This window comes from Hyla sarda, unplaced genomic scaffold, assembly GCF_029499605.1.
Source record: "Hyla sarda isolate aHylSar1 unplaced genomic scaffold, aHylSar1.hap1 scaffold_724, whole genome shotgun sequence".
NCBI lineage: Eukaryota > Metazoa > Chordata > Amphibia > Anura > Hylidae > Hyla > Hyla sarda.
In genome coordinates, this window is record NW_026610745.1 from 51,601 (window position 1) to 71,864 (window position 20,264).

The 20,264-nt window shown below is 46.8% G+C and overlaps 1 protein-coding gene across 1 annotated transcript in view; it reads left to right on the forward strand.

Moving 5' to 3' along the window:
- Positions 1-20,264, forward strand: part of LOC130344663 (uncharacterized) — a 119,070-nt gene that overhangs the window by 28,573 nt on the left and 70,233 nt on the right. Inside the window, exons 3-5 of the mRNA XM_056554441.1 lie at positions 13,345-13,674; positions 17,623-17,730; positions 18,068-18,565. Of these exons, the coding sequence (XP_056410416.1) occupies positions 13,345-13,674; positions 17,623-17,730; positions 18,068-18,565 (936 nt within the window). The remainder of the gene's footprint in view (positions 1-13,344; positions 13,675-17,622; positions 17,731-18,067; positions 18,566-20,264) is intronic.

Below are 20,264 nucleotides of genomic sequence, written 5' to 3' on the forward strand. Positions count from 1 at the left end.
TGCAGTGTTATAGTCTCCTATGGGATAATAATGATCAGTATAAGAGATCAGTGTGTGCAGTGTTATAGGTCCCTATGGGATAACAATGATCAGTATAAGAGATCAGTGTGTGCAGTGTTATAGTCTCCTATGGGATAATAATGATCAGTATAACAGATCAGTGTGTGCAGTATTATAGTCTCCTATGGGATAACAATGATCAGTATAGGAGAGCAGTGTGTACAGTGTTATAGTCTCCTATGGGATAATAATGATCAGTATAAGAGATCAGTGTGTGCAGTGTTATAGGTCCCTATGGGATAATAATGATCAGTATAAGAGATCAGTGTGTGCAGTGTTATAGTCTCCTATGGGATAATAATGATCAGTATAAGAGATCAGTGTGTACAGTGTTATAGTCTCCTATGGGATAATAATGATCAGTATAAGAGATCAGTGTGTGCAGTGTTATAGGTCCCTATGGGATAATAATGATCAGTATAAGAGATCAGTGTGTGCAGTGTTATAGGTCCCTATAGGATAATAATGATCAGTATAAGAGATCAGTGTGTGCAGTGTTATAGGTCCCTATGGGATAATAATGATCAGTATAAGAGATCAGTGTGTGCAGTGTTATAGTCTCCTATGGGATAATAATGATCAGTATAAGAGATCAGTGTGTGCAGTGTTCTAGTCTCCTATGGGATAACAATGATCAGTATAAGAGATCAGTGTGTGCAGTGTTATAGTCTCCTATGGGATAATAATGATCAGTATAAGAGATCAGTGTGTGCAGTGTTATAGGTCCCTATGGGTTAATAATGATCAGTATAAGAGATCAGTGTGTGCAGTGTTATAGTCTCCTATGGGATAATAATGATCAGTATAAGAGATCAGTGTGTGCAGTGTTATAGTCTCCTATGGGATAATAATGATCAGTATAAGAGATCAGTGTGTGCAGTGTTATAGTCTCCTATGGGATAATAATGATCAGTATAAGAGATCAGTGTGTGCAGTGTTATAGTCTCCTATGGGATAATAATGATCAGTATAAGAGATCAGTGTGTGCAGTGTTATAGTCTCCTATGGGATAATAATGATCAGTATAAGAGATCAGTGTGTGCAGTGTTATAGTCTCCTATGGGATAATAATGATCAGTATAAGAGATCAGTGTGTGCAGTGTTATAGTCTCCTATGGGATAATAATGATCTGTATAAGAGATCAGTGTGTGCAGTGTTGTAGGTCCCTATGGGTTAATAATGATCAGTATAAGAGATCAGTGTGTGCAGTGTTATAGTCTCCTATGGGATAATAATGATCAGTATAAGAGATCAGTGTGTGCAGTGTTATAGGTCCCTATGGGATAACAATGATCAGTATAAGAGATCAGTGTGTGCAGTGTTATAGTCTCCTATGGGATAATAATGATCAGTATAACAGATCAGTGTGTGCAGTATTATAGTCTCCTATGGGATAACAATGATCAGTATAGGAGAGCAGTGTGTACAGTGTTATAGTCTCCTATGGGATAATAATGATCAGTATAAGAGATCAGTGTGTGCAGTGTTATAGGTCCCTATGGGATAATAATGATCAGTATAAGAGATCAGTGTGTGCAGTGTTATAGTCTCCTATGGGATAATAATGATCAGTATAAGAGATCAGTGTGTACAGTGTTATAGTCTCCTATGGGATAATAATGATCAGTATAAGAGATCAGTGTGTGCAGTGTTATAGGTCCCTATGGGATAATAATGATCAGTATAAGAGATCAGTGTGTGCAGTGTTATAGGTCCCTATAGGATAATAATGATCAGTATAAGAGAGCAGTGTGTACAGGGTTATTGGTCCCTATGGGATAATAATGATCAGTATAAGAGATCAGTGTGTGCGACAAAATCAAACCTATATAAGTCGGGGATCATTTTAACCGTATGAACCTACAGAATAAAGATAAGGGGTCATTTTTACCGAAATATACACTGCGTAGAAACGGAAGCCCCCAAAAGTTACAAAATGGTGTTTTTTCTTCGATTTTGTCGCACAATGATTTTTTTTTTCCGTTTCGTTGTGAATTTTTGGGTAAAATGACTGATGTCACTGCAAAGTAGAATTGGCGACGCAAAAAATAAGCCATAATATGGATTTTTAGGTGGAAAATTGAAAGGGTTATGATTTTTAAAAGGTGAGGAGGAAAAAACGAAAGTGCAAAAACGGAAAAACCCTGAGTCCTTAAGGGGTTAATTCACATATAACTGGACTGCAAAATAAAGAGCAATAATAAACCGTCACAGAGGTGACTGCATTATAGCGCGTCCAGTAGGGTCCAGTAGAGTAAGTGACAATGTGTATTGTGACTAAAAGCCACATCTGCCCTAAGAGAAGACATAAAGCTCACAAGTTACCAGGCGGATACAGCAGCCAAGGGCAAGAGAGCAAAGGTGAGAGCACTAAAGAAAGAGGTGGAGGAGAGTGTTCAGATGAGAGCGGACATTGTGGCTGGAGCCGGCTTCTTCAGTGAGAAGATACTAAATGAGGAGAGGTTCCCCAAAAAGAGGGTCTCCAGAGGTGCAGAAAAAGATTGTCACAAAGATGAGAGTGAGGAGGAGGAGGAGATGGAGGGAGGTGGGGGGGGGGGGTGTGAGTGAGGAGGAGGAGATGGAGGGAGGTGGGGGGGGGGTGTGAGTGAGGAGGAGGAGATGGAGGGAGGTGAGGGGGGGGGGTGTGAGTGAGGAGGAGGAGGAGATGGAGGGAGGTGAGGGGGGGGGGTGTGAGTGAGGAGGAGGAGGAGATGGAGGGAGGTGAGGGGGGGGATGTGAGTGAGGAGGAGGAGATGGAGGGAGGTGAGGGGGGGGGATGTGAGTGAGGAGGAGGAGATGGAGGGAGGTGAGGGGGGGGGATGTGAGTGAGGAGGAGGAGATGGAGGGAGGTGAGGGGGGGGATGTGAGTGAGGAGGAGGAGATGGAGGGAGGTGAGGGGGGGATGTGAGTGAGGAGGAGGAGATGGAGGGAGGTGAGGGGGGGGATGTGAGTGAGGAGGAGGAGGAGATGGAGGGAGGTGAGGGGGGGGATGTGAGTGAGGAGGAGGAGGAGATGGAGGGAGGTGAGGGGGGGGATGTGAGTGAGGAGGAGGAGATGGAGGGAGGTGAGGGGGGGGGTGTGAGTGAGGAGGAGGAGGAGATGGAGGGAGGTGAGGGGGGGGATGTGAGTGAGGAGGAGGAGATGGAGGGAGGTGAGGGGGGGGATGTGAGTGAGGAGGAGGAGATGGAGGGAGGTGAGGGGGGGGATGTGAGTGAGGAGGAGGAGATGGAGGGAGGTGAGGGGGGGGATGTGAGTGAGGAGGAGGAGATGGAGGGAGGTGAGGGGGGGATGTGAGTGAGGAGGAGGAGATGGAGGGAGGTGAGGGGGGGATGTGAGTGAGGAGGAGGAGATGGAGGGAGGTGAGGGGGGGGATGTGAGTGAGGAGGAGGAGATGGAGGGAGGTGAGGGGGGGATGTGAGTGAGGAGGAGGAGATGGAGGGAGGTGAGGGGGGGGATGTGAGTGAGGAGGAGGAGATGGAGGGAGGTGAGGGGGGGGATGTGAGTGAGGAGGAGGAGATGGAGGGAGGTGAGGGGGGGGATGTGAGTGAGGAGGAGGAGATGGAGGGAGGTGGGGGGATGTGAGTGAGGAGGAGGAGATGGAGGGAGGTGGGGGGATGTGAGTGAGGAGGAGGAGATGGAGGGAGGTGAGGGGGGGTGTGAGTGAGGAGGAGGAGATGGAGGGAGGTGAGGGGGGGGTGTGAGTGAGGAGGAGGAGATGGAGGGAGGTGAGGAGGGGGATGTGAGTGAGGAGAAAGAGGAGATGGAGGGAGGTGAGGAGGGGGATGTGAGTGAGGAGGAGGAGATGGAGGGAGGTGAGGGGGGGGATGTGAGTGAGGAGGAAGAGATGGAGGGAGGTGAGGGGGGGATGTGAGTGAGGAGGAGGAGATGGAGGGAGGCAAGGGGGGGGATGTGAGTGAGGAGGAGGAGATGGAGGGAGGTGAGGGGGGGATGTGAGTGAGGAGGAGGAGATGGAGGGAGGTGAGGGGGGGATGTGAGTGAGGAGGAGGAGATGGAGGGAGGTGATTGGGGGGGGATGTGAGTGAGGAGGAGGAGATGGAGGGAGGTGGGGGGGGGATGTGAGTGAGGAGGAGGAGATGGAGGGAGGTGAGGGGGGGATGTGAGTGAGGAGGAGGAGATGGAGGGAGGTGATTGGGGGGGGATGTGAGTGAGGAGGAGGAGATGGAGGGAGGTGAGGGGGGGATGGAGGGAGGTGATTGGGGGGGATGTGAGTGAGGAGGAGGAGGAGATGGAGGGAGGTGAGGGGGGGGATGTGAGTGAGGAGGAGGAGATGGAGGGAGGCGAGGGGGGGATGTGAGTGAGGAGGAAGAGATGGAGGGAGGCGAGGGGGGGATGTGAGTGAGGAGGAGGAGATGGAGGGAGGTGATTGGGGGGGGATGTGAGTGAGGAGGAGGAGATGGAGGGAGGTGAGGAGGGGGATGTGAGTGAGGAGGAGGAGATGGAGGGAGGTGAGGAGGGGGATGTGAGTGAGGGGGATATGGATACTGGACCTATGTGTACCACCACCACTGTTACCCCAGACCCCCCACTTACCCTCAGTGTGGACTATATAAACCCGGCTCAGGTGGCCTTACCTCCCTCCAGTGAGGATGATGAGGATGGCAGTGACTGCAGTGAAGGCAGCGGCTTGGCAGATGGGGGTCTCCTGCGGGCGATTGTCGTGCAGGAGTCCCCCACCCGCCTAGAAATGTTTTCTTTCCGTGATTATTTGGGCCCAGAGGAGAAGAGAAAAGCGAAGGGCAAGAAGAGGAAGAAGACACAAGGAGTGAAGTTTGTCTTTTCTCCCCTCCAGCAGTCTGGGTCGGCTGAGAAGTCAGTTCAGGGTGCTGGGTCCCCAATCTGCCAGACCCCGTTTCTGTAGTGGAGCGGGGCCAGCATGGGGGATACAGTAGTGCACCCAAAATGGCCGCGGGTGCTATAGAAAAAAAAGGGCACCCTCCTGTGAGGGGGGAGGGTGTCCAGGCACCAGAAAATGGTGGCAGGTTTACCCGTTCGGAGGGTGGTCCCCCGATTGATATGGGCAGTATAGGTCCTGGCACTGCGGGGCACTCCCCTGTGAGGGGGGGAGTGTCCAGGTGCCGGAACTTGTTGGTTCAGGGGGCGGTCCCCTAGGTTATACAGTTGGTACCAGTTCTGGCGCTGCGGGGCACTCCCCTGTGAGGGGGGGGAGTGTCCGGGTGCCGGACCTTGTTGGTTCAGGGGGCGGTCCCCTAGGTTATACAGTTGGTACCAGTTCTGGCGCTGCGGGGCACTCCCCTGTGAGGGGGGGAGTGTCCAGGTGCCGGACCTTGTTGGTTCAGGGGGCGGTCCCCTAGGTTATACAGTTGGTACCAGTTATGGCGCTGCGGGGTACTCCCCTGTGAAGGGGGAGGTTCTGCGCCTGTCAGCTGCAGTAGGCGGGGCGGGAGTGCATCTGGTGGGACGGCTCCTGCCAAAATCTATGGTGTTGTGCGAGGGGGCGGAGCCTGTGTCTGTGCCCCAGAAGACTGAACAGAGGAGCTGTGCAGCACTGACCCTTAAGCCATCAACCCTTATACACGGAGCAATAAACCAAGCCAGCCCGGCCTCTAATGCATCATGGGAGAGTGTAGGCAAGAGTGAAAGTGAGGGAAAAAATGTGAGTTATGGTAGTGTGCATGGGAGGAGTTGTAGTAGCAGTGTGGATGAGGGGGGTGCAAGCGGGGTGAAAGAGAGGGGTGCTAGTGAGGTGCAAGAAAGGGGTGCTCGTAGTATGCATGAGAAGGGTGCAAGGGAAATGCAGGTGAGGGGTGGTAGTGGAATGTTAGAGAGAGGTTTGGTGGCTGACACCTCGGTTAAGAATGAGGGTCCTGGTTTGGTTTCTAGGCCAGGTTCTGGTTCGACTGCCCCCCGGTAGTGGCTGCTTCTCCCAGAAGCTATGCCAGCGTCACTGCCGGGGGATCAGGGGGATCCCCATCTCCATCTGGCTCTGGGGGTCACTTGCAACAGCGCCTCCTGGAGGCTCTACGTAGGGGAGACAGGTCAATCCAGGTAGAGGGGAGGGGTGAGGTTGACCTGTCTTTTTGGATAGAAAGACACGACTTAGGCGCATTCCGAGAACAAAACGGGGAGGTGGTCTGGTCCCTCCTGACATCCGGGCAGGAAAGTGGCCGTAGGAATGTGGTCCGTTTAGTGTGGAGGGGCGAAGATGCGTGTCCGCCTCGGGGTAAGGTGGTTGAGCTCCTCCTCCAGATGGAATTCAGGGCAAGTGACATCTTTGCCCTGATCCACCCCTACGGTACTTCTGAGTTTGACATCAGCTTCGTTCGGCCGGAAGGTTTGGAACTTTTCTGGTCGAACTATGAGGTGGTGAAAAGCGAGCCCGGCTGGCGGGATTTTGCCGTAAAGGCGATATCCCGTCAGAATTTGGCCAAGAAAGTGACCGTATTGACACGTAACGAGTCACTATCTTGCTATGACATCATGACCTGGCTCAGCCGATATGGGGATGTGACGGACATGCCAAAAAAGAACTATGACGAACATGGGATCTGGTCTGGGGCCTGGACGTTTTCCGTCAAACTGAAGCGTTCGGGGAGCACTGTTGCCCACATCCCATCAGCTGCTTTTCTTGGGAGAGACAGAATCCAAATTTTCTACCAGGGGCAGCCCAAGGTCTGTCACAGGTGTGGCAGCCCCACTCACTCTAGCGCAGCCTGTACCGTGCAGGTCTGTGCTCTGTGTGGTGGGGTAGGTCATCTTGCCGCATCCTGTAGGCAGATCCGGTGTCATCTGTGTGGTATCTTAGGACACCCTTTCAGCCGTTGTCCTAGCGCCTTTGCCCGGGCGACAGTCACCTTGGCTGGGGAGAGCAGTAATGTTGCCCCAGCTGGGGAGGGCATGAGTGTGGGTGAAGGTGCAACAGGGTCAGTGAAGAGGAAAAGTCCCGCAAAGCTGAGGCGGGAGGCTAATGGGAGAAGGAGCAGGGAACTGGAGAGTTCCCATGTGGCAGGGGTAGCTTCTGGCCCTGCTCCAGAGGTTAGTCCTGAAACTGCTGAGGCCCTGGAGGAGAATGTGCTGGATGAGGAAATCGGGAGAATCTGTAGAGAAGAGGGCAGCAAGGCCGATCTTTCCGATTCCTCCCACTGTGAAAGTGTGGCTGAGGAGGGTGAAGAGAGGCCAAAAAAGAAGGGCACGGAGCCCTCTAGTCCCCGTGCTATGGACCAGGTCCCAAGCGGAAGCCTACCTGCCCCCCCTCTGATTGATCTGTCTAACCGGTACTCTGTCCTCGTTGCCATCTCCTCCCCCCTCCTTGGAGGGAGGGGGGGGGGGTCAAGGATGGGGTCCCTGAAGTGGGGGAGCCTCCAGGGGGAACTGGGCCCTGTCCTGATGGGGCTGTTTCCTCAGGGGATGGGGCCAAACCAGAGCCAGGCGGAGATGGGGATTCAAAAATGGACCAGTCTGAGTCCAAAAAAGAGAAAGGTTGAAAGAGAAAGAACTGGGGATGTGCAGCTCACAATTAACTAGCCGAGGTAAGAGGGCTGTACACCTACACCTGGTGTTGTGATAAGGGAAACAAAACTAAAAAAGTAGCCCACCCCTCTAGGCTAGCATCAGTTACATCAGGCAACTGATGCTAGCCTAGAGGGGTGGGCTACTTTTTTAGTTTTGAAAGAGAAAGAAGCCTCCTCATCTGGGAATGAGGGGGTGAAGAGAAAACAGAAATGAGGGGGTTAGGGTCATCTATCTCAATCACCCATGATGGCGGCACTCACCCCATTGACGCTGGCATCTATTAACTGTGCCAGCATAAAGTCAGATACGGCTAGATTCGCAGCCTTTGATTTTCTCGGCCGTGTTGAAGCCGACATTTTCCTTTTACAGGAGACCAGGTTGTCAGATCTAGCCTCTCTGGTAAAAGCCAGGAGAGAGTGGAGGCGCGGCCCCTCCCACTGGTCTCTTGCGGCTGAGCCGTATAGTGGGGTGGCGGTCCTTTTTATCGCTCCTGTTGAATGCAGACGGGTTATTGAGTTAGAAATGGGGAGGTGCCTGATCTTAGATGTCCTCATGAAGGGACAAGAGCTCCGGCTCATTAACATCTACGCCCCACAAACCAAGTGGGGCCGCAAAGATCTCTTTATGAGGATTAAGCCCTTTCTTTTTACAAGGCGACAGGTGATCTTTGGAGGGGACTTCAATACTGTCACGAGATCCCAAGATAGGAGAGGCTCCAATGATCGGTTGGCTTATGATAGCATAGCTCTCAATAGTATAGTTAGGGAAGCTCGCCTAGAGGACGCCCACATCCGGAGCCCCTCAGGCCACGCGGGTTTCACCTATCATCGAGGTAGCTGCAGGTCTAGGATAGACAGGTTTTATTTAAAGGAGGAAGCCGTCTCTTCCGCAGTGTCCGTGGTTGAGGTGGAGTTCTCCGATCACTGTATGATTTTGTTTCCCGTGAATGTTTCAGAGACCCCCCGGATGGGTAAAGGTTATTGGAAGCTGAATTCGTCCCTCCTGGAGGAAGCGGAGATAAGACAGTCCTTTGAGGATTTTCTTCAGAGTCAGGTACCTTTACTGGACCTTTGCAGCAGTAAGTCAGAGTGGTGGGAGATATTCAAGAAGCGGGTTGCGGGGTTCTTCCGCCAGCTCTCGAGCCTCAGGTCCCTGAATGGGTATCGCTTGTATCAGGGTCTGAGGAGGAAACTCGAGCTTCTCGTCTCGACTGGAGGTAGCCGAGAGGATATCTCCAGAGTGAAATCCTTGCTGATGAGGTGTCAGTACGATAGGCACGCATCTTTGGTTTTTGAGAGGGATTTCGGGAAGTACCGCTCGCCAGACCCTTACAGAAACTGTAAGATGTCAGTGAGTAGTAAAATCATCTCAGGACTGATTGATAGTACGGGATCTCTGAATCGGTCCAGATCAGGGATCCTGGAGGTCGTCAGATCATTCTACTCACATCTCTTGGGAAGGAAGGATCTAGATCGAGACAGGATGTCGGCTTTCCTGGCTGAAACCATTCCTGAGCCAGGGGTAGACCCCTCTCTTGGCATTTTGGCAGAAGAAATCAGGGAAGTGGAAGTGAGACAGGCGATCGAGGGGCTCGCCCCTAAGAAGTCGCCAGGTCCGGATGGCTTAACATCCGAGTGGTACAGGACCTTTAAGGAGTCTTTAGCTCCCCTCTTGACTGAGGTATTCAATGAGTGTCTCTCCTCGGGCACTCTGCCGAGGTCAATGAGGAGGTCAGCCCTGATTCTTCTGTCAAAGGGTAAAGATCCTAGCCGGATTGAGAATTGGAGGCCCATAGCTCTTCTCAATACGGACAGGAAGCTTCTGGCCAAGATACTGTTTAATCGGCTGGTGAAGTTTGCACCCCAGCTCCTTTCGGGGGCCCAGCACTGCTCTGTTCCAGGCCGAAGCACCTTAAGTGCTGTCCTCAGTGTCAGGGAGGCAGTGGAGCGGAGTAGTGCAGGTCTCTGGAAGGGGTACTTACTGTCCCTGGATCAGGCCAAAGCATTTGATCGGGTGAACCACGAGTACCTCTGGTCCGTCCTCCTGAGATATGGCTTACCGAGTACTTTTGTTAATTGGCTTAAGATCTTGTATACAGGGGCAGAGAGTTTCCCTCTGGTGAACAGGTGGTCTGGCCGCTCTTTTGAGGTGGGGTCCGGAGTCCGTCAGGGTTGTCCTTTGAACCCGCTTTTATAAGTGTTCACAATCAATCCCTTCGTCCGGAGGGTAGATTGTGGACCGTTGGCGGGAGTCAGGATGAGTTTAGCGGAGCTGGATGTCGCCAAGAGAGTGGTGGCGTACGCTGATGATGTCACCATTTTTGTGTCCTCGAGAGAGGAGGTCGATGTGGTGATGTCGGAAGTGGACCGCTACTCGGAGGCATCCGGGTCTAAGATCAACCGGGATAAGTGTGAAAGTCTCTGGCTGGGAGGGGGAGATCCCACGTTTGATCTCACGGACACCCTTCCAGGGCCCCCAGAGTCAGCAAAAATTCTGGGCATCACATTCGGCCAGGATGATTATCCCACCAAAAACTGGGATGGTAAGCTCCAGGATGCCACTCAGAAGGTGGACCAGTGGAAGGGTTGGTCTATGACCCTCAGGGAAAGGGTACACCTGATCAAATCGTACCTGCTCCCCTTGTTTATCTATCTGGGCAGCGTATGTATCTTGCCAGAGGCTTACTACACTAGGATCTACAGCCTGTTTTTCCTACTGTTCTGGGGGAACAGGATGAACCTAGTCAAGAGGGAGGTTACGTACCGCACAAGGAGACTAGGGGGTTTATCTATGGTTAACCCTGTGGTGTTCTTAACCAACACCTTCTTGAAAGCCAACATCTCAAACCTCTGGTCAGAGAGGGCTCCTCCGTGGGTAATCTCCTGCAGGGAATGGTTTCGGCCTTTCTTTCAGGAATGGGAGACAGGAGGGCAAGTGAAGGACCTCCGTACGCCCCATGGATATCTTCCGGCTTATGCTACCCCGACTCTGAAGGCGATACGTCGGTGGGGTCTGGGAGTGTGGGAGATCAGGACCCAGTCAAGGCAGTTCCTTGACAAACGGGTTCTGTTGACCCACTTCCAGAAGCCTCTGGCGCTCAGGGACTGCCCAGGTCGGGATCTGAGGGTGGGGTTGTATCTTTTAAACATGAAAAGGATCCCCCAGAAGTTTTGGGACTTGGCCTGGCACTGCTTTCAGGGGAAGCTATATGTGAGGGACAATTTGAAGTGTATCTGATGACCGGGGGTGTCCCCGAGAAGAGTGCGGGGACATGCTGGAAAGCATGGACCACTTCCTGCTTCATTGTCCCTTTAATATAGCGGTCTACAACCGGGTGGGCACTTCCATCAGCTGGAGTCAACTTGCCGGCCTTACCTATCCAGAGTGGGCTTATGGGGCATTCAGGACCCTGGGTGGCCGTGATCGGGGCACTTTATTCTTAGTCAGTTTAGTGGTTAGATACTACACGTGGAATGCACGGTGTTTAGTGTCTACACAGCGGAAAGTCCTCTCCGAGGTGGAGGTCTGTAGGAACATCACCGGTGACCTCGGGAAGATCAGGTCTTTGGAGTATGGCAGTCTTGGTACCAGTAGGGCTTCTCTCCTATGGAGAGGGTTTTCTTTTGATGTGCCATAGGTACTAGACCTTTTGGGTAGAGTACCCTTGTTTTGGTTAGGGACAGTGATGTAAGGGGACAGGGTTAGGGTGATAGTAGGGTCAGTTTATTTTTAGGGATAATGGTAGGGAGAGAGGCAGGGTGCAGTTAGGGAAAGAATATAAATTTTGTATGTATCAGGATTGCCATCCTTCTTCCTGGTGGTGGGCTAATGCATGTGTACCATAGCTTTTTGTTTTGTTTTCAGATGTTAAGGTTATGAAGGGCTTACAGGCACCGAACTTGGGCCTAAAGTGGGTTGTATTGTTTGTTTATGTATATTGTAATGCTGATAATGATAAAGTTGGTTGGGAGGAGTTCTAGGTTGGGAGGGTATATTTGTGGGTGGTGGTGGTTGTTTGTTTTGGTGGACCTGGCATGGGTCAGTTATGGACTGGACAGTGAGGACTATGAACTGTATGGACTCTGACCCATGTACAGGAGGGCGGGTGGTGTGGGTGAAGGGACAGTTTAGTGTAGGTTGTTTTATTGTATTTGTAGGTGTATTTTCTGTATATTTAGGTATATATAGGTTATATGTATAATATGTTATAATTTTGTTTATCTTATATTATGGCAGTCGAACCAGTTGTTATTTTTGTAGTAATTTTTCTTGTATCCCGTAGTGGATTTCGTTTTTCTTTGGTCTAGGTTTTCTTTTCCCCAAGTTTGGGTGTTTTTGAGTTATAGATTTAATTTTCTTTCTTAACAATTAGGGGGAAAAAAAAAAAAGTATGTGTGTATATACATATATATTAAATTAATGGGGTGTAGTGGGAGTCCTTGTTGTGTGTGTTTTCCCAAGTTTGGGTGTTTTTGAGTTACAGCTAAATTGTGCTATTTTTATGTTTCTTTTTTAGTAACGCAAGTTGAGTATGTATGTGAGTGTTGTTAGATATTTGGTTATGTAAGATGCGTCTCTAGTATTTTCTAGGGAAAACTGGGCTGGCCGGTTAGGCAGGATTTATGTTCTTTTATTTGAAATGTAAAGTTTGGGTTTTATGTTATTTTATGTTGTTGTTTTCAGTTATGGCAAAGTTGTGCTGGTTTTGTGTTTATGATTTACATTTTTCTAATAAAAAAGATTTACAGGATATAACTCAGGATCAGTACAGGATAAGTAATGTAATGTATGTGCACAGTGACCTCACCAGCAGAATAGTGAGTATAGCTCTGGGGTATAATACAGGATATAACTCAGGATCAGTAAAGGATAAGTAATGTAATGTATGTACACAGTGACCTCACCAGCAGAATAGTGAGTACAGCTCTGGAGTATAATACAGGATATAACTCAGAATCAGTACAGGATAAGTAATGTAATGTATGTACACAGTGACCTCACCAGCAGAATAGTGAGTACAGCTCTGGAGTATAATACAGGATATAACTCAGGATCAGTAAAGGATAAGTAATGTAATGTATATACACAGTGACCTCACCAGCAGAATAGTGAGTACAGCTCTGGAGTATAATACAGGATATAACTCAGGATCAGTAAAGGATATGTATGTAAATGTATGTACACAGTGATCTCACCAGCAGAATAGTGAGTGCAGCTCTGGGGTATAATACAGGATATAACTCAGGATCAGTACAGGATAAGTAATGTAATGTATGTACACAGTGACCTCACCAGCAGAATAGTGAGTACAGCTCTGGAGTATAATACAGGATATAACTCAGGATCAGTAAAGGATATGTATGTAAATGTATGTACACAGTGATCTCACCAGCAGAATAGTGAGTACAGCTCTGGGGTATAATACAGGATATAACTCAGGATCAGTAATGTAATGTATGTACACAGTGATCTCACCAGCAGAATAGTGAGTGCAGCTCTGGAGTATAATACAGGATATAACTCAGGATCAGTACAGGATAAGTAATGTAATGTATGTACACAGTGACCTCACCAGCAGAATAGTGAGTACAGCTCTGGAGTATAATACAGGATATAACTCAGGATCAGTACAGGATAAGTAATGTAATGTATGTACACAGTGACCTCACCAGCAGAATAGTGAGTACAGCTCTGGAGTATAATACAGGATATAACTCAGGATCAGTAAAGGATATGTATGTAAATGTAGATGTCTCTGTATGGATATCATTTTTGTGTCATTTCTTATGTAGCTGTACCCTCTGCTGTCCTGATACCTGGAGATGACATCATGGTGGCGTTGGGAAGCGAGAAAGTTGTGTCATGTGATGTCACCTACTTTTACCCTAAAGACATTAATATTCGCTGGGTGCGACATGAGAAATATTCTTCAAAATGTGTTGTCCTGGAAAAAGGAACCTGCACAGGAGACACCGCGAATAATACAGATGGGACATTTAATACTACGAGTCAGCTGACCTTATATCCTACAATGGCGGATACCGGCCATATATATTCCTGTGTGGTGAAGCACCGATCTCTGGACCAGGACCTGAAGATGAACTTCACCCTGACAGTAACAGGTGATTTATTCTCCCACAAATCAGAACACCTGACATGTTGTAATATTTCATAGAATAATCTTTCCGATGGGCAGAAGTGATGGATATCTCCCCTATCTGATGTTTCAGATGCCTATTTAAAGGGGTACTCCAGTGGGAAAACATATATATATTTTTTAAATCAACTGGTGGCAGAAAGTTAAACATATTTGTAAATTACTTCAATTCAAAAATCTTAATCCTTCCTGTATTTATTAGCTGCTGAATACTACAGAGGAAATTCTTTTCTGTTTGGAATGCTCTCTGATGACATCACGAACACACTGCTCTTTGCTGACGTTATTATAATAATAATAAGTCTTTATTTATTTATTGTTGTCCTTAGTGGGATTTGAACCCAAGGCCCTTAGCATACATCTGCTATGCACGGTTGCTAAAATGGACAGAGATGTCGGCAGAGAGCACTGTGCTCGTAATGTCATCAGTGTTCCAAAAAGAAAGGAATTTCCTCTGTAGCGTTCAGCAGCTAATAAGTACTGGAAGGATTAAGATTTTTTCATAGAAATAATTTACAAATATGTTTAACTTTCTGCGACCCCGCATCACATCGCGTCGGTCCCGGCGCTCATCAACGGCCGGGACCCGCGGCTAATACCACACATCGCCTATCGCGGCGATGTGCGGTATTAACCCTTTAGAAGCGGCGGTCGGGACCGCCGCGGTGAAATCGCGGCGTACCGCACAGCTTTCAGGACACCGGGAGGGCCCTTACCTGCCTCCTCGGTGTCTGATCAACGAATGACTGCTCCGTGCCTGAGATCCAGGCAGGAGCAGTCAAGCGCCGATAACTCTGATCACAGGCGTGTTAATACACGCCTGTGATCAGGATGAGAGATCAGTGTGTGCAGTGTTATAGGTCCCTATGGGATAACAATGATCAGTATAAGAGATCAGTGTGTGCAGTGTTATAGGTCCCTATGGGATAACAATGATCAGTATAAGAGATCAGTGTGTGCAGTGTTATAGGTCCCTATGGGATAACAATGATCAGTATAAGAGATCAGTGTGTGCAGTGTTATAGGTCCCTATGGGATAATAATGATCAGTATAAGAGATCAGTGTGGGCAGTGTTATAGTCTCCTATGGGATAATAATGATCAGTATAAGAGATCAGTGTGTGCAGTGTTATAGTCTCCTATGGGATAATAATGATCAGTTTAAGAGATCAGTGTGTGCAGTGTTATAGGTCCCTATGGGATAATAATGATCAGTATAAGAGATCAGTGTGTGCAGTGTTATAGGTCCCTATGGGATAATAATGATCAGTATAAGAGATCAGTGTGTGCAGTGTGATAGGTCCCTATGGGATAATAATGATCAGTATAAGAGATCAGTGTGTGCAGTGTGATAGGTCCCTATGGGATAATAATGATCAGTATAAGAGATCAGTGTGTGCAGTGTTATAGGTCCCTATGGGATAATAATGATCAGTATAAGAAAGCAGTGTTAAAGGTCCCTATGGGATAACAATGATCAGTATAAGAGATCAGTGTGTACAGTGTGATAGGTCCCTATGGGATAACAATGATCAGTATAAGAGATCAGTGTGTACAGTGTGATAGGTCCCTATGGGATAATAATAATCAGTATAAGAGATCAGTGTGTGCAGTGTTATAGGTCCCTATGGGATAACAATGATCAGTATAAGAGATCAGTGTGTACAGTGTGATAGGTCCCTATGGGATAATAATGATCAGTATAAGAGAGCAGTGTGTGCAGTGTTATAGGTCCCTATGGGATAACAATGATCAGTATAAGAGATCAGTGTGTACAGTGTGATAGGTCCCTATGGGATAACAATGATCAGTATAAGAGATCAGTGTGTACAGTGTGATAGGTCCCTGTGGGACCTATAACACTACAAAAAAAAAGTTTAAAAAAAGTGTTAATAAAGGTCATTTAACCCCTTCCCTTCACCCCCCTTTTCCCATAAAAAAAATAACAGTGTAAATAAAAATAAACATATCGCCGCGTGCGTAAATGTCCGAACTATAAAAATATATCATTAATTAAACCGCACGGTCAATGGCGTACGCGCAAAAAAATTCCAAAGTCCAAAAAAGCGTATTTTGGTCACTTTTTATACCATTAAAAAATTTATAAAAAGTGATCAAAAAGTCCGATCAAAACAAAAATCGTACCGATAAAAATTTCAGATCACGGCGCAAAAAATGAGTCCTCATACCGCCCCGTACGTGGAAAAATAAAAAAGTTATAGGGGTCAGAAGATGACATTTTTAAACGTATAAATTTTCCTGCATGTAGTTATGGTTTTTTCCAGAAGTGCGACAAAATCACCTATATAAGTCGGGGATCATTTTAACCGTATGGACCTACAGAATAATGATAAGGTGTCATTTTTACCGAAATATGCACTGCGTAGAAACGGAAGCCCCCAAAAGTTACAAAATGGCGTTTTTTCTTCGATTTTGTTGCACAATGATTTTTTTTTCTGTTTGGCCGTGCATTTTTGGGTAAAATGACTGATGTCACTGCAAAGTAGAATTGGCGACACAAAAAATAAGCCATAATATGGATTTTTAGGTGGAAAATTGAAAGGGTTATGATTTTTAAAAGGTGAGGAGGAAAAAACGAAAGTGCAAAAACGGAAAAACCCTGAGTCCTTAAGTGGTTAATGTCAATGCTATCTGTAATATAGCCCATAATATAGTGGCAGCTGATAGGATGGGTGGAGATGCTGCTCTGGTAATAGTGAGGTTGTAGTCACTGACTGAGGGAGCAGCCGCTGTACAGCGCGTCCGTAGTGAAGTAGTTACATCTGATGGGCTCTTACACACATCAGTGATACCTCTATCCTTGATGAAGCCGGTGATCCAGTGAAACGTCAGGAAGGTTTACAGTATTGTTTACTTTATGTGACCAGCAGCCTATGAGCTACAATAAGTCGTACAGTTTAGGTATTGCCTATATGGTTAGTGAGAGTATTAGCTGTCAGACAGGCTCCAACAATAATAAGGTGCTGTGGGTCTTAGATAAATTACGGACCCTAAACCCTACTGTGTATTACGTGTGTATGAATTAGGAGAGATTTTTTTTATTATATCTTTATAAGCTTCTGCTCTGTACATTGTGTTTTAACCACTTAGTTATCATGTGCACCTTATATTTATTTTAACTACGATAAATAAAGGTTTAAGTTGGGGGGGGGGGGTCCCTAAGTAAATAGGGCTTTGTGCCGTTTGTTTTTTTCTAATATATTATTTATACCCTGGGATCTTCTCACATTCTTTTTTCATGATTAGTCCCTACTTTTGACCCAAGTCCCTTTCTCCTTCTTTTTGACCCAGGAAATGTTTAAGCAATAATAAACTTCCCACATTGCTCCATAAACCTTCTGCATATTATGTCATCATCTGGTACAATATGAGTCTTAGAGATTGATATCTTCAGATAAATCATGTGATGAAATATTTACATTAAAAAGAATTCCGGCTTATAGAAATGTATGTAAAATTTTACTTTTTCACAATGTACCATAAGTGTCTGTTTTACCGTCCAAAATGTTAGGAGGTAGTTGTGTCTTATCCAGAAGCTTCTGGAATCTGACATTTGGTTTCTATATAAAATACTAAATCCCATCAGAAACATTACAACATTCACCCCAAACTAAGACCAAATCCCACTGGGGTTTTAGTTACTATAACCAGATGATGGTGGACAAGTCACTCAGCCGGGGTCACTTCTTTATGATCCGTCTTCTCCAGCACCAACTATTCTACTATAAGTGACTGAACACTAGACAGGTCCGATGTAGTCCTCATCAGTAATATAATCAGGGGCAGTTACTATCCCTCCCCGAGTAATACAGGTTCCTGGATTCACCCCGCGCTCATTGTAGGATCAGATCGGTCACATGCCTGGATTATTATTTGTTCCTTGTGATTACAGAACGAGAAGATATCACCGGAAAAGTTGTTACTGCTGTGATCCTGACTATTCTCTCCTTCACGCTTCTGTTATTGGCCGGTTTCCTTTACTACCAAGTGTTCACTAAAGGTGAGTCCTGTGTAAGGAGCCGGTGATCAGTAAGATGTCTTGTCTATTGTTGATGTGTGAACAGGGACCGACCATGTGACTATTTAATCGTCCTCCTACTTGTTAGTTCTTAGTTGTATCTGTTTCTGGGACAGGTGGGTGACATTACGGCTTCCACAAGGAGTGGTCACCCAGCATTCCCAGACTTCTGAGAGGTAAATGAATCTGGTTACACTGTGATGAATCTTCTGTCCCCTCATCGCTGCGTATCTACATAGATTCCCCATTCAGCCAGTATGTGCCCACTGGTTGTGCTGGTTCCTGGTGGGATGTGCTGTTATATCTTTTCTCTCTACAGATCCCCCCAGCCTTTCTGAGATCACTGGGAATGATCAGCTGATTGACATGACCAGGACAACTCTGACTTGTCACATGATGAACTTTAAGCCCAATGACTTGGAGATCTCCATTCATATTAAGAGATCAGGAGAGAAGATGGAGACGATCCACACCTGGAGATCCAGAGACCCCGATCCCTCAGCCGGAGCGGTGATGAATGACAATGATGGGGAGGGTAGTGTGGCTATAGACCTAGAACAGCAGAGGCTGATCAGTGGGGCTGTCAGTCACACACAGGGGCCCCTACAGCTGAAGATGACTCCAGTAATAACACCCAATAGATCCGGTCTTCTCCGCTGTATTCAATGGCGTAGACTTTATACTTACAGCTGTCAATGTTTTATTCACATCACTCCCAGCTATTCTGAAGACTATGAAGCAGAGGTTTCTGTATATGTATCACACCCGGCACTGAAAGATCGAATCCATCAGACGAGAATACTGAATGTTATCGGAGGTAAGACGACTCTTATATTATAATCATATGATGATAGGGTGATTATCATATATAGGATAAACATGTAACAATGCATATGTATATTATGTAGAATGTATATATGTTTTCCCTTAGTTCTCTCAGCAGCACAATAGTTGGGATTTCTACACCCTGTGGACTGATAGGTCAGATGGAACTTGATTAAGATGATTAAAATGATTAAGCTATACTACTAAATGACCCTATAAACCCCACCCCCTTGTGTCATTTATTAAATACAGAAGACTTAAGGAAAAAAGGTAGGGAGTCTTGTGCTGTGAAAGGAGTAAGGGTAAACAGTTTACAATCTAACTCATAGACTTCCCTTACATCCCGTCAGCAGCACAATAGTGGGGATGTAGCAAGAAGAATACCCTAGAATGGAATCTACTTTACAGATCTTCTAAAAGAATTGTCCTCAGAAGATCTTTTAGGGAGACCATGATGCTGCGCTACCAAGAAGGCATCAAAGTAGCAGAAGACTATAACTTCTTTTATTCAGTGGGATATATAGGTTTTAGAAGCTTTATTAAGTTAATAGACATAGGCCAACGATCTAAAACAATCCATCTGACGTCATCTTGAAAAGCTAGGTCTTGGGAAAGAACTGGAAAGAAGATGACCTGATTGATTTAGGAAGTAGAAGGAACCTTCAACCTTAAGGATGGATGGAACCTGAGAAGGACTTTATATGGAAAAAAATACTATACTTGGAGTTGTAGAGCGGTGGGACCCTTTGGATAGAGGACAAGATATCTTAGGGCCGGAGTACCCCTTTAAGTATCTTAAATCGACAACCATGATCCAGTACCCTCAGAGTTTTGGTACCGGGAATAATGTTGAACATATGCCCAGCCCTCTCTAAAAGGGGAACGTACGCTAAAATGAAGAATCTAGAGTTTACTGAGGGTATAATGAAGAAATCCTCATACAGGAAGAATTCGGGCATCAGACGTCCGGCTGTTTCCTCTGCTGCCTCATAGTCTCTTAGCTTCTGGGAATGTTCTGATCCACATTTTGTCTATAATTCTTAGAAGATACTGAGGAAAAAGAGTTGAAAAAATGAGTCCATCAAGTTCAACCTAAAACCCTACTGTGCTGATCCAGAAAAAGGCAACCCCCCATGAGGCTGATCCTAATTGCCCCATGACAGAGGAACAATTCTTTTCCAACTCCAATATAACATCAGAATAAATCCCTGGAACATTCTATCCCCATAAATATAGTATCCATAAATATCCAGACATCATAACAATGTGGCAGAGAGTTCCATAGTGTTACTGCTCTTACAGTAAAGAATCTCTGTCTGTGATGATGGTGAAACCTTCTTTCCTCTAAACATAGTGGATGCCCCTTGTCATGGTTACCGACCTAGGTATAAAAAGATCAGTAGAAAATATCTTCTCTCCAAACTAAATTAACCCCAAGCTTGATAACCTGTCCTGGTCCTGTAATCCCCCCCCCCCCATACCATTATTATCTTTGTCACCTTCTCTGCACCTTTTCCACTTCAGCCATGTCTATCTGTGGTACCATAGGTGGTGTAAGGAAATACCTTATCCTGTCGTGACGCCAGGGCACAGTTATCCTATACACGGTCCGACGTTGGGACAGATTCTCCTGGGCCACACACGGGGAGTAAATGAACACACCGACGTCAGGTTAAGGATGACGTTCTTTA